Here is a 14,459-nt window from a genome sequence, read left to right as displayed (position 1 = left end):
ATGGCTCCACACGAAGCTCTTTATGGGACAAGATGCAGATCTCCTATTGGGTGGTTCAAAGTTAGTGAAGCAGAGTTTATAGGACCAGATCTAGTTCTCCAAGCCAAGGAGAAGGTGAAAGTGATTCAAGAGAGGTTGAAACTCCAAAATTCCTACACATATGTTAGGAGAAAGCAGTTAGAGTTTGAGGTGGATGATTCGGTGTATTTGAGAGTTTCACCCATGAAGGGTGTCATGAGGTTTGGTAAGAAAGGTAAACTTAGTCCCCGATGTATTGGTCCTTATAGAATCTACAAGAGAGTTGGCAATGTAGCTTATGAGTTGGAACTGCCCCAAAAATTAGCAGTGATTCATTTGGTGTTCCATATTTTTATATTGAAGAAGTGCTTGGATGATCCTTCATTGATTGTACCAATTGAAAATATTGAGATTAAGGATAGATTATCCTAGGAAGAGATTTCCGTCCAGACTTTAGATCGTCAAGTTTGCAAGTTGAGAACTAAGGAAGTTGCATCAGTTAAGCTCGTTTGGAGGAACCAATTCGTTGAAGAAGTCACTTGGGACTAAGGAGGATATGAAAAAGTGATATGCACATCTCTTTGAATCCGGAGAGAATGCAGATCAAAGTACTAAATTCTCTTCTTCGCACTCTATAAGACTATGTGTAAGCATGTTATTACCTGCTTTTGTTTGTTTAATTTTGAAATGATGTTACTACCCTTAGCTTAGTTAAAGAGTTCTTATTCGAGGACGAATGTTTACAGGGGGGAGCTATTCTAACATCTGGTAACTCGAAATAGCTAGGAATGAGCCAAGAAACCAAAAATAACACTTTTTAAAAATAAAGAGAAAAATCTGGAAATTTTCTAAGTTGAGATTTTGATCATTTTCAAATGTCCATAACTTCTAGCTTAAGAGGAGTTGGGGTCAGTTCTTTATATGGTAGGATTGATACATATGAACTAGAGTGTTTTGAGTTTTGATTGTTATTAAACTATTTTATATTATATTTAAGAAATTATGTAAAACGTAATTTAAATTTATTTATGTAATAAATACAATAAAATTACTTAATTTTAAAACATTATAATTAGTTTTAAAAAAGTATTAATTTTAGGGGAAAATAATATTAATATTATGACTACAACTATGTAAACATAATATTTTAATAAAGGAAAATATATATGTTATGAACTTTGATAGTTCATGATTAAAAAATTTTTGTTATCACTATCATCGGGGAATTATGAAGATGTTTTTCCTTCAATTTCTTTTTATAAAAAAATATTTGGAAATCATAAAAAACTTCTGTGTGATTATATTTGTTCAATGAAGCTCCATCAACATTTTTATCCAAAAATATTTATATGTGTCGTCTCTAGTATTCAAATAAAAAAAATTAATTTTAATGAGTCTTTATTTGTGTATGATACGATTCATATCCGAACAAGGATATGAAAACAATTACATAATAGTTGAAAAATTATTGTAGTGTCAATTTTCTTCATATTTCGCTCCCATACATTCTGAGTATAATCACATGAAATATACTTTTGTTATTTAAATTTTTTCTAGAAATTTGATGCATGACAACAACTTCTTTAAATAAATAGGAATAATTGTTTTTCCAACTCGGTTAATTTCATAATTTTAATTTTGAATATTATAGATATAAAATTTTAATATTAAAATTTAAATATAATTTATCTTTTCTAAATTATAAATTATAAACTAAAATAGATCATCTAAACTTTACTCCTTTTTTATAAATTTTAAATTTTCTCTTTTTGTCATTAAGAAGGGAAAATGCACAAGTACCTCCCTAGACTATGACCTAAGTTTTAAAGACACACCTTAACTAAACTACAGTCCTATTATCCCCCCTGAACTTATTTTTTTGGTAATTTTGTGCACCTTTTGTCTTATGTGCCACACTCTGTGACTTCACGCAATTGAGGCACGTGAAAGATATTTGAATGTCATGTAAGCCAGAAAGGTGCAAAAACTTACCAAAAAAAAAGTTTAGGGGGGGTAATAAGACTATAAGACCCCAAAATGAGTTAGGGTTTCTAGATCCTAACATGCTTGTTTTAAGTTTCTAAGGTATTAAAATGAATTATAATATGGTTTATAGGAAGTTTGTAAAGTTTGAAGTGATTTGGAAGTCGAACGTCAAGGGACGACCAAAACGTTCGAAAATTAGTCACGTATATGCCTCATGTGTCCATGTGTTTTATATATTGTATGTCATGAGATTATTAAGTATTATAATGATTTATAATGATGTTTAAATATGTTACATGGATTTTCTATAAGTGTGGAGGTCAAACGACCAAGAACGTCCAAGGCGTTCAAAAGATAGCTCTTAAGACACTCAACATGTGTCTTGATGGGACCTAACCTATTTGGACGATTTGTGAGTATTGGTTTTGGGTTAAAATCATGTGGTATGTCTAAAACTTGTTAAGGGTTGTATTTACATTGGAAACGTCCGGGTACGACTTCTAAAGGACCCTGAAAAAGTCCCCATAAAAAGGACCCAAGGCTGGTCTAGACACTGCCTTGGCAGTGTCAATCGACGGACCAAACAACGGCCGGTTAGTCAACCAAAAGCCCGTAGGTGAGTTATTGTCGATCGGTACTTATATTGGGCAGGTCTCAACCCAAAATTTTGCCAAGTACCAATTGGCGAAAGCCAATGTAGAACGACCTACGGCTAGTCGATTGCTCCGTCGATGGTGGCCTGTAAGTTGTTGTCTGCGTATGTTTTAATTATGGGGTGAACGGGAAATTCATAGCATGTCCTGACCTGAATCTAATAGGTTTATTGATATACCTTTAGGTGTATATAAGTCATCTAAAACATGATCAGACCATTCCTAAATCAACTCACACGATTAAAGTCTTTTCTTCCGAAAATATTCTCTGTAGAACCTCCATTGTTGTTGAAGCTCAAGAACTGCTTGGAGCTTGAATTTCCATGGATTAATAACAAAGTTTTAAAGGTTTTCAACTAGACAAAGGTATGCTGATCCTTCATCTCCAAGTAACCTTTCACTTGGAGAGTTCTTCTCAAAGTTTTCAAAGAAGATTTTATTTATGATCAATCTTTAATCTTTCAATCTAACCATGGGTTCTTTCTAAAAACGTTTTGAATGATATAATCATGGTGAATTGAATGTAATACAATGGTTTGAATGTGATTTTACTCCAATTGCATGATGAACCCATGCTCCTTCCTTAAATCAATGGGCTTTGTGATCTTGACTTGTTATCGATTGAATTATGATTATATTATATTGAAGTGGTTATATCTACTGTTATTTAAGTGAATTAATGTTGAAATGATTTTGAAGAATCCATTTGAATCAATGTATGAATATTTTAACATGTTTAGCCTAGTTTTCCGTGATTCACTGTAATGTTGGTTTTTTGATGATTTAATGGGGAACCCGATTGTGTAGGGATGATTTTATCTACTTTCTTAATTGGATATTATGGATGAATTCAAAATAAGTGATTTTATGTTGATGAATTTTGGTTAGCCTATGATTCTTCTATTTTCCATGGATGTCTCAAAAAACATGTTCACTTAATCTAAAGGTTATAGCAATGGTAGCAGGATTTCGTGTAGATTATATTATCATTATCTACTTCCTTTTATTTATATATTAATGGATTGTGGTTATAAATTATTGATGATCAAAGAAAAGGAATCTTGGCATGAATTGATCTAGATTCTTCTAGCCTACAATTTGAATGTTGTAATGAACAAAATTTGATCTTAATTCTAGGGTAGATGAAGCTTGATTTAGATTTGATTTGTATCTATTTGGATACTGTCCTAAATGTATAATATTGGTACATGATGATTGATGAACTAAACTAGGGAGGTTAGTTGATGACCTAGGACTCTCTACTTCCTAGTAAATGTGAGATGCCTTGTATAATGTTATAGTATGATCTTGTGACGACTTATACATGATTTCATTTATGATTTAAGTATGTATAACTACTGATTTATACTCGTATTAAGGAATGAGAAAGGTGTATTGATCAATGATGATCGAAGAGTGAGAAATTGGTAAGGATGCATATCTTTTCTACTTTCCTTATAGTATTGTAGTTGATGTTGACTTGTATGGCATTTTGTGGTATAGTCCACTTATGGAGGCGGTGTTTACTTTATTTTCATTATATTTGTTTTGACCATGGCCTTGAAGACAAATTGGCGAATTTAAGAACATGTGCTTATGATGATATTATGAGAGGTTTATGCCTTTTTTCATATTCTAGTTGTGATCTAGGTTGTATGGCTATTGTATAAGCATGTGTATATCCATGTTAGAGTAAATTATAGGTGATTTCATTGATGTGTTAAAATGTTTAATAATCCCTTACGTATGTACCCCTATGTGAATGCATGAATAACACAAGTTAGGAGTCTTAAGTGTATTATGAGGTTGGCTTGTCTCCTATGCTATTGTGTGTTGTGTGGTCTATTCTTGATGAAGTATTATGGTATAAGAGGGTGGCTGCCTCAATGAGTTGTTGATACCATTATGTGATCATGTTGATCAATGTACACACACACTCATATTCACTAGTGTCTAATACTATGCATGTTAGGTGATGTTTATGAAAGTATGATATGTGTTTACTTATCTAGGAAGACTTGATAGGTGTACTAGTATGGGCAAGGGTATGAGACTTTGCATATGCATTGTACATGTGTACCTTGATAGGATAGTTCTAGTTTTGGTTTCTATATGTATGAATATATATGTATGAATATGTGTGACTTATTGTGTTATGTGAAAGGTTTGCTCACATTTATGTATGGGGCCTTGAATAGTGTATTCATGTGTAGCCTAAACTAGATGATGCTTTACATATGTTATGTTCATGTGAAGGGATTCTTTAAATGATTTAGATTGATGAAATTTCATCTATGACCTACGAGTTAATCATATGAGTTGATGACTCTCCTAAACCTATGTTTTATAAAGTAAAAATATAATAAAGGTTTTCAATAAAGGAAACTTAGCTTAGCATCGAGTGAACTTAAATATGAGTGTGTGTCCCTTTCTATGGTAGGACGGTAGGTCACCATAAACCTCATAGGGTGGATAGCCTCATGACCCAAAAGGGTGTTAGAGTGATGTTTCCATAAGTGAATAACTACAATGCCTAATCTTGGCATAAATAGGGTTTTCACATGTACCCCCAATATCCATAACTATGTGCCACCATAGGATACTAGCTAGTGGATCCACCTAGGAAGCTATGTCACATTTGGTTCTACTTTGGCCGGTAGACCACCTTCTTTCGGCGTGGGGTTTTATGACACCGAATTCCATGTTTAGCATCACATGGTCTATGTCGGCTAAGGCTATAGTTTCCCTAATGTAAAATGTAAAATGGAAGTAAATGACTAGTACCCTAATTAGAATTACTTAAGGGAGATTACTTAGGATAGGTGAAAGTAATGAACCCATCTAGAAATTAAACAAGTAGCTCCTTAGGAAGTTCTAGGAAGGTGTTCTAAATGCATGTCAATACATACCTGTTCTTTATGCATGACATTGTCGTATTTGTCTACTTGTTATGAAGATGTGCATGATATGAGTATTTATACATGACGTTGATCTTGTTGACTACATGATGAAGGTCTTGCTTGACATAAATGAAGTGGTCTTCTCTTACTATGTTGATATATGACTTGGATGTAAAGGCTTGTGGTCTCATGATAGGTTTACTAAGTATGTGTGAGGTTACGGTGCCTTACATGTACATTGCACCAGTAGACTTAGATTAGGGGCATGAGTTAGGTCTTATAAGGTTCTACGTGAAGTAAAATAAGTATATGTGCATAATAACTAGGAAGTCATCTTTTAGTCTTGGCTTAAATATGTCTAGGTTGCATTATACTTCTATGATGGTATGTGTTGCCTTGTATAGATTGTATGTATGTTTTATTGCGGCTTTAAGGTGATGCATTGCACCAAGTATCACTAAAGGGTTACTTAGGAAGTTAATGAACAAAAGAGAAGGTGGTTCACTGTTAAGGGGGAAAGGGCTTACTATAATGTGCCTTAAGAATGCCATAAAGTCTATATGTGATCATATGTGATGTTTAGCCTTTGCATATGTTTTTATGAAGTATATGAATGATATAAATGCTATTGTGTAAAGGTTTTATAAATATTTACTCAAAATGACATGGTTGTCATACTTACTGCATTCTTGTACTAATCTCATTCTTCGCTACTTTTTACACAAAGTGTATGTTATGGATGCTTAGATGATGTCTATGATTGATGAGATTCATACGTAATTCCCAAGCTCAAGGAAAGGGGTCCTTAAGTTCCAAGGATTCCCTACTCATGTCTTAATGTAAAATGTTTAAAGAGTGTATAGTTATGTCTTATGTTTTAAGGTCCGTGTCCCTAATGTATTCTAATGTTGTTGAGTCTAAGATGGCAAAGAGACTTAGAGTCTATATATGTATTATGACTTATGTTTTATATATATATATGTGAAGTAAAGTTCCTAGCATATGATGTGCTATGAAAAGTTTTAAGTTTTTCGCTAAATTTACTATGTCAATGCGATGAATGATAATTATGAGCTTGTATAAGACCTCCGAGAGGTCAAGAACGTCATGTTACTTCTAGGGGGTGTTCCCCGATTGTGACAAAGACCTTAGTTTATTAAGGTGTATCTCTGAAATTTTAGTCATAGTCTAGGGGGATACTTATACATTTTGCCCATTAAGAAAAAAGAAATGGAGAATGAATAAACAAAAGAAAGAATAAGTAAAAAGGAGGAATGTTTTAAACTAAAAAAGCGAAGTAGTTTTTTACTTTTTTTTATTATACAATTTTTTACTATTTTTATTGTATACTTTTTATTGCTACACTTATATTTTTAATTATTTTTTTTATCTTGAAAAATCAAGAGAGAAGAGTGGGTGAAATTTATGTTTTCTTTGGTGGATTTTATGGTTCCTTTTTAATGTTTAATTATGAAATCATGAATAATTAATTTCATTCAATTAGTTTCAATACATTGAAAACATGATTAAAGAATAAATATAATGAGTCTTTCATTGTTTTTACAATAAATAACTAACAATTCAAATAATAATTAAAATATTATTTACTAATATATTAATTAGATATTTAATTTAGTCTAGGGGTAAAATAGTAATATAACTTTTCATTTTTGGAGTTTCTCACTTTTAGTAATATATGATTAATGATTAGTAGTTATTCTTTATCTTTTATTCTATGTTTTCATGAAACTCTATCCACTATCCCACTTTTTTTTTATAAGTTTATCATTCAAATGAAGGATGTGATATTATGAAACGACAGAGAATGATAAAAATTTTCTAAACACGATATTCACTAACACAATTAAATATGATATAATATAATACAGTAAAATGCATTATGAAAAAAATTTATTATATTTATTAAATAATACAATATATTATAGTATAATACAATACATTTTGAAATAATATGCAACAATCATCCAAACAAAGTGTAATGGCGTCCAAATTTGCTAGGCTTTGGGATATAAATCCTATTTAGTCAAAGTCTAACTTGGTTAAATTAATGTTTTAATCTTTCCTGGTTGTGGTAAAAAAATTAAACATTAATTTTTACAATAGGTGAAGACAGAAGGGGTTACATGTGTAACCTGTTTTCTCAATTCTCCCTTACTCAGTTTTCTTTTGTCTTTCTTTATCTTGCTTAATATTAATACAAATTATACAAATACAATATGCAATATTGTATAAGTAAGAGAGAGATTTAATATATAAAGACAAATGTTTTAACTCGATTCAATTGTTTATAAATATAAATTTTACGTAGATATACAAATACAATCATTGATGTATATCCATACATAGTACTTACATATATATAATTATCTAACCGATATACATATATGATTCACCTTTCTCCACTCTCTGCCCTCTCTCTCGCCTTCTCCCTCTCTCTTCTAATCTCGCTCGTCACTCTAGCCTAACATAAAAACATATACATATACAAACACAATTTTAATAGACATATACGATCATTTTATAAAATCGATGCTATTTATATAAATCAGATCTTTATAGCAAACTATCGCGTATAACAAAACTGTATATAGAGTACTAATATAATTTTTATGTTTATTATTTCTTAAATTTAGTCTAGATAATATACCTAAATATATAGTTAATAATATATCTCAATAATATTCCACATAGACTTTAACCATCACAATTGTTATAATTATTCGGAGTCAATTTCTCACATGGTCATCCAAGTTAAAGGAATTGCCTTAAAATATCATATATGTTTCATTTAGGACCAAAATATCACCCAACTATCACTATTTTCCTCCAAATATACTTGTAAATACAAAAGCATCACTATCTCTTAGTTGTCATGAAAGGTCATTAAAATCTTTTTTTAATAATAGACTAATTTAATTCATTAAACTCATTTAACTAAAATAATGATCATCTTGTTTTTAATTTTTTTAAATTAATTTATTAAGAATAAATTTTCATACTTAAAATCTTTTATCATAACTAAACTTTTTATTTTTTTATGTTATGCAGAATGCGTTTTTAAAACGTATTATAATCTCATCATCAATCACTCATGAACTCTAATTTACTTCAATTAATCATAAATTGTATAGTAAATTAATAATATTAAAGGTCGATTAATTATTAAAAAATAATTATTGTGGTGCTTTGACTTCTATACATACTTACAATATTATTTTTAAAAGAAAATAATATTTATAGAAAATAAAATTTTGATTTTTATTTATCAGTATATTAATCTCATATAATATGTATACTATGAATTAAATAAGTGAATTTAATTATTCTCAACAATAAAACGATATCCTATAAGTATATATCACTTTTTAAAAAAAAAAAATTATGCTTGATTAAACTTTATAATGCATTTACTGCATTACATAAGGATTGTGGGTTGTTTGTAGTTGTTTTTGTCGATTTTCTTACTGATGAAATTTTAATCACATTTGATAGATTTCGACCTGATTTTCTTTGTACAAAATATGGGGTACTATTATGAAAATATGATTGTCTAAAAGTCAAGAAAAGATATATAAGTGAAAAAAATGATCCACCAAAAGCCTAAGGATCTTTTCACACACCACTAGTTGAAGAGGATTTAGTCAACCGTAGAGTAGTTCTATATATCAATGGATCAACGCCTTTATTACCTATAGATTGGCGCCTTGATATCCCAAATTTTTTCCTCAAAAAAACATTATGAGGACCTCCATAATAAGTTGGGGAACCTTCACATATACTCATACCATTTATAACTCTTATTTCCGCACCGAAAATTTCTTCTCGATAAATTTTATGAGGACCTCTGTGATGATTTGGGTAACCTTCACATATGCTCACACCATTTTTTATGTCCATTTCCGCATTTACAATCCCATTTTATGAATCATCAAAATTCCCTGATTTTTCGTGTATATTAGCCCATTAATCTGGCGCTTGGAGAACCCAAGTTGTTTTTCTCTCAAAACTTTATGAGGACCAATATAATAAGTTGGAGAACCTTCACGTATACACACACCATTTTTAACACTCATTTTTACATTTACAAGCCTTTTTGTAAGAATCACCCGAATTTCCCAAATTTTCGTGTATATTAATCCCATGGATCAGGCGCCCAAAATACTCAATTTTTTCTTAAAAAAACTTTATGAAGTCCTCCTTAATGAGTTGGAGAATATTCACGTATACTCACAACATTTTCTAAAGCCCATTTCCGCATTTACAAGTCATTTTTAAGAATTACCCAAATTCTCTTATTTTTTCGTGTTTATTAGACCATGCATATGGCGTCTGGAGCACCAAAAACATTTTTACTCAAAAAACTTTATAAGGGCCTATGTAATGAGATGATGAACCTTCAGGTATACGTACATTATTTTTTTATGTCCATTTCCGCTTTTACAAGCTCTTTTTAAGAATCACCCAAATTCCTCTATTTTTCGTGTTCATTAGCCCATGGATTTAGCGCCCGGAGCATCCAATTTTTTTCTTGTTGATTAAAGTTTGGTATAGCTATACCCCATTTAAAGTTTGGTTCATCTGTACCCTCACCGTCTAACCTTTCGCCCATATATGCCTAATGCCTATGTAGATATTAGTTGGTGTGCTAGATATATCCAACTCATTTTCCATAGTAATGTCATTTTGACCATAGCACATAACATTTATATTAAAATGAAAAGGGATTAATTATGACCCTAAAAATTAGGACCCATAAACACCTAATCCGATCCATAAATAAGTTATACCTCACACTTTTTAAAATTCGTTTTAACCATTGGAATTCATCCTAAACTACTCATGATTCCAACGTAACGATCATTAATATGACACAAACGAGCATGCCAAAAATTGGTAGAAGAAAGAATATAATTCTTCACTATTACATATTGATCAGATTCAATAATCTGTTTAAAGCATGCCTTTTTAAGAAGAAAACCAGACATCAAAATTTTTTAATCATAGGAGTATAAAGTACATCTTTAAAAGTTAACACCCTTCAAGAAGTAAAACACAACCCAACATATTCCTTCCCAAGAATTCGAGTAGTGTGAGTATCATCAAGCATGACGATTTTGGGCTCCTAAAATATGAGTATATTTTTAACCTAGTCTTTGTCATAAAAGACATAGCAGTTTGCACCAGAATGAATTCATCATCAATAAACATTCTCAACCATGTTTATGTCGGTAATCACCGCCACAAAAGATTCTTGATAACGTTTGCCAGAGGGTTAGGAACATATATTCGGAACTTGCTAACTCGAGCAACATGCCCACTCTTTCACTCTGACTACAAGCGGAAGACTAACTTGAGCATACAAAAGCTTAAAACTGAAATAAAAGTTATTAAGTTAAACTTTACAAAGCTTTTAACTCAAATGAACAACTTTGAATGAAAATCATATATATTAAACTTACCATAAAATAGACAACTTTAGTCTTTAAAAAATTTAATAAAATAAATGATTAATACACCTCAACTATACTGACTATCTATGAAGCCTTTAACTGATAATATTGGGAGTTTGAAAAAGACCCACGACATCCTAATTAAACTGAAAAGTAAATGAAATCCCCTGGAAACAAGGAGGCTCACCATGGGTAACTCGAACTCAGGATGTATCAACGAAGCTCCTGTTGATGATTCTGAATACATGTGTTTGCATCATCAAAAGATGCAGGGCAATTGACTCATTATGTGGAATGTATGAGCATGTAAGGGGAATTCTAAAGCATAAAAAATTGATTTGAACTTGATGAAAAGGAAACATACTTGCTTCTTTTCAACTCAACACAAATCAAGAATAAGATACTCAACTTAAAGATTAGATAATCAACTCAAAGATTAGATACTCAACTTCAAAGATATGATATTTGAATCAATGAAGTACAGATCAACTCAAGATACTCAACTTAAAGTATTCAACTCAAAATACTCAAATCATGATATTTAACTGCACTCATTTCAATATAAAGTGCAATGTAAAGAAAAACTGTTTTAAAACATGATGCTAACTCAAGAAAATAATATCATAAAATACTTACCATGCTCCCTCTCAAAGTCTACTCGTGCATGAATGAAGTCCCATACCTCCATTTACACTAAGCAGACCCCTGAGGAACCATGTAATTTATATTGTGGGAGTTTCTCTAACCGACAACCACCACTATGAGCCTTAGTGGTGATACAACGTCTCGTCCACGCTGCCAGAACTTTCATATACTTTGCGTAGCGTAGAACATCCTCAACCTAGTAGATCCACTGGCTATACTCACGTGATCATCTAAATAGTATGACATAAATACCCATGATGACTACATGATTTACATGGGGACTTGAGTTATCTAAACTCTCATCCCCACATCGGTGCTCAATACTACTCCCAGAACTTGCTTTAGCTCATACTTTTAATAAAACTTCCTTCCTTTGAGTTTGAGATAATTTACTGAACCATTTAGTTTTAAAAGCTCCTCTTGGAATCAATGTTCCCCTTTTTAGTTCAAAACTCTTTTGGAACTTCTTAGTTCCCTTTTAACTTAAATGTGAAACATTTATTAACCTTTAGGGAATACTTAGTCCCCCTTATAACTATAGAGAAATGAACTCAACTGTTGCTCTTTACTTAACTTGAAACTTAACTTTTAGGGAATACTTAGTTCCTTATAGCTTTTGAGAAATTAACTTAAATATTTACTCTTTCTTTAATTGAACTTTAAGTCTTTAAAACAAAGTGAAAACGTTTGTGAAAAACATTAGAAAACTTTAGAAAATTTACTTTGACTTGCTCTTATCTTCTAAACTGGACTCTTAACTTTCTCTGAATTAAAGTATGGATTCAAGGTTCATGATCTCATATGTATGGATTATTTCATAATTTTCAACTTGGAGGGTTCATGCGGAATTATGAGCCTGAACTACTCAACTCAAGGACTCAAAGACACTTCTTATCTCAAGATTGTTTGACTTATAGGGTTCATACATAATTATGGCATGAAAAATTCAACTCAAGGACTTCATGGGTGACATGTAATTGTTTCATAATTAGAATTATAATCTCAAAAAGAATAAGAAACTAAATAGTCAAGACTTACAATTTTGAGATACTACTTTTCTCAATGATAGTCAATTTATGGAACTCGTGTATACAACTCTTCTCATTCTCTTACTTACTTCCTCAAATCTTATCTTAAACTTAGTAGTTGATCTCAAAGGATTCACAATTGAAATCAAAGTCTTTCTTGAACTTTACTCTTAAGTCTCTCTTGAATGTGAATAATGTGAATGATGACTTCAAGATTTATGGTTCATGATATAAAAGATCTAGGTGATATTTTGGACTCATGATTACATATTATTAAATCTATACTCACTTGCTTGAGTCTTGAAACAAGTTACTAGAAGTTGTGGACTACTCCTCAAAAGAACTTGAAGGGACTCTCTCAAAAGTTTGGAAGAACTCTCAAACTTAATCTTGAATATACCTTGAATTTGAATTATTCTTTTAAGGTTATGATTCATGTTTTGTATGATTTATAAGTGTTTAGAAGTAGTTTAAAGTGTTTAGGATCAAAACGAGTGAAGATACACTTTAAATAAGCTCAAACGTAGTGACCGAGGGCAAACTGAAGGGGGCAGCTGACCATAGGGCTATGGGTGGAACGGGGCTCCGAACCTTGTATGACAGATAATGGTTTGGGGCGCTCTAGCAGGCGTGCCATACCAGGCCCCAAACCCAAAAAATTCTGCCGAGCACTTTTGCTCATTTTCTCACCCTAAATCGCTTAAAACTGAACGGTTTATTCCCCAATCACTTGAATTTGATTAATTTACTTAATTACAATCTAATATACTGGAAACAACACTAAAATGACTCAATTTATTCCCAATAGTTCATCAAAAACTCAACACAACAAGATTTAGAATGAACCTTAAAAACACCTACCAAGAACTCATCAAGAACTAAATCTTTTAACTTTAAGCATGAGATTTTGCTGAAAAATTACATGATTGGAGTGTGGGTGAACTAACCCAACACTATGGAAGCTTATATACCTCTTAGGGATTAGACCCATGGCAAAAATTCACAACTAAACTCAAGAACATCGATGAACGCCTTCATCCTTGCCTCTTTTCTCCTCTTTTCTTTTCTTGTCTCTTCTTGAACTCTCAACTAAAACCCAAGGTGTGGATTAAGATTTAAAAACTGAACCCAAAAGTATTAGACCCATAAAATATTACTAAAAATGAATTAAATCTGATTGGGTAAGGAAAAGACCAAAATATCCCTCACTATTTTCGGCTTACTTTTCTTAACTGGACAGCCTAACTTCAAAAGATCATATCTCACTCACCCGGACTCAAAATTTAGCAAACTCGGTGTCTTAGGAAATATAATTCAATGATATTTCCTATGGTATCTTTTAGCACAACTAACTCATCCTGTGCTAGAAGTTATGATCGTCTGAAGTTGACCCAAAACTCATACCTAGTTTAACTTGCGAAATTTCAGATTTTGCTATTTCCAATTAAATTCTTTTTGGAACTCTTGGTGTTACTTATAGTGACCTGAACTTAATACTTAATAAATTTTAATTCCTTGGTAAAAGCTCACTCACTACGATGAACGATTCGAATCTTAGCTCGAAAAAGAAACTCAACAACTCTGGACAAGAGTTAAGTCTAATCCTCCGCAAAAGGAACACATCCCTTCAACTAATAAGAACTCTCTTTTTTTGACAAACTTTATACTCTATATTTTCTATTATGTGTTGTGTGTTCAAACCAAATGAAGATCACAAGTATTTATACTAGAAGAAGTCTTCCTAGCAACGAATAGAAA

General features: G+C 31.5%; 1 protein-coding gene across 1 annotated transcript; it reads left to right on the top strand.

Moving 5' to 3' along the window:
- On the top strand, window positions 1–450 carry LOC138340449 (uncharacterized). Its single transcript, XM_069292173.1, has one exon. The coding sequence runs from the start codon at window positions 1–3 to the stop codon at window positions 448–450; it is 450 nt and encodes a 149-aa protein (XP_069148274.1).
- Window positions 451–14,459: the final 14,009 nt, after the last annotated feature.

This window comes from Solanum lycopersicum, chromosome 12, assembly GCF_036512215.1.
Source record: "Solanum lycopersicum chromosome 12, SLM_r2.1".
Taxonomy (NCBI): Eukaryota; Viridiplantae; Streptophyta; class Magnoliopsida; order Solanales; family Solanaceae; genus Solanum; species Solanum lycopersicum.
Note: the sequence above shows the minus strand (reverse complement) of the source record. Positions and strands in the feature narration are given on the sequence as shown.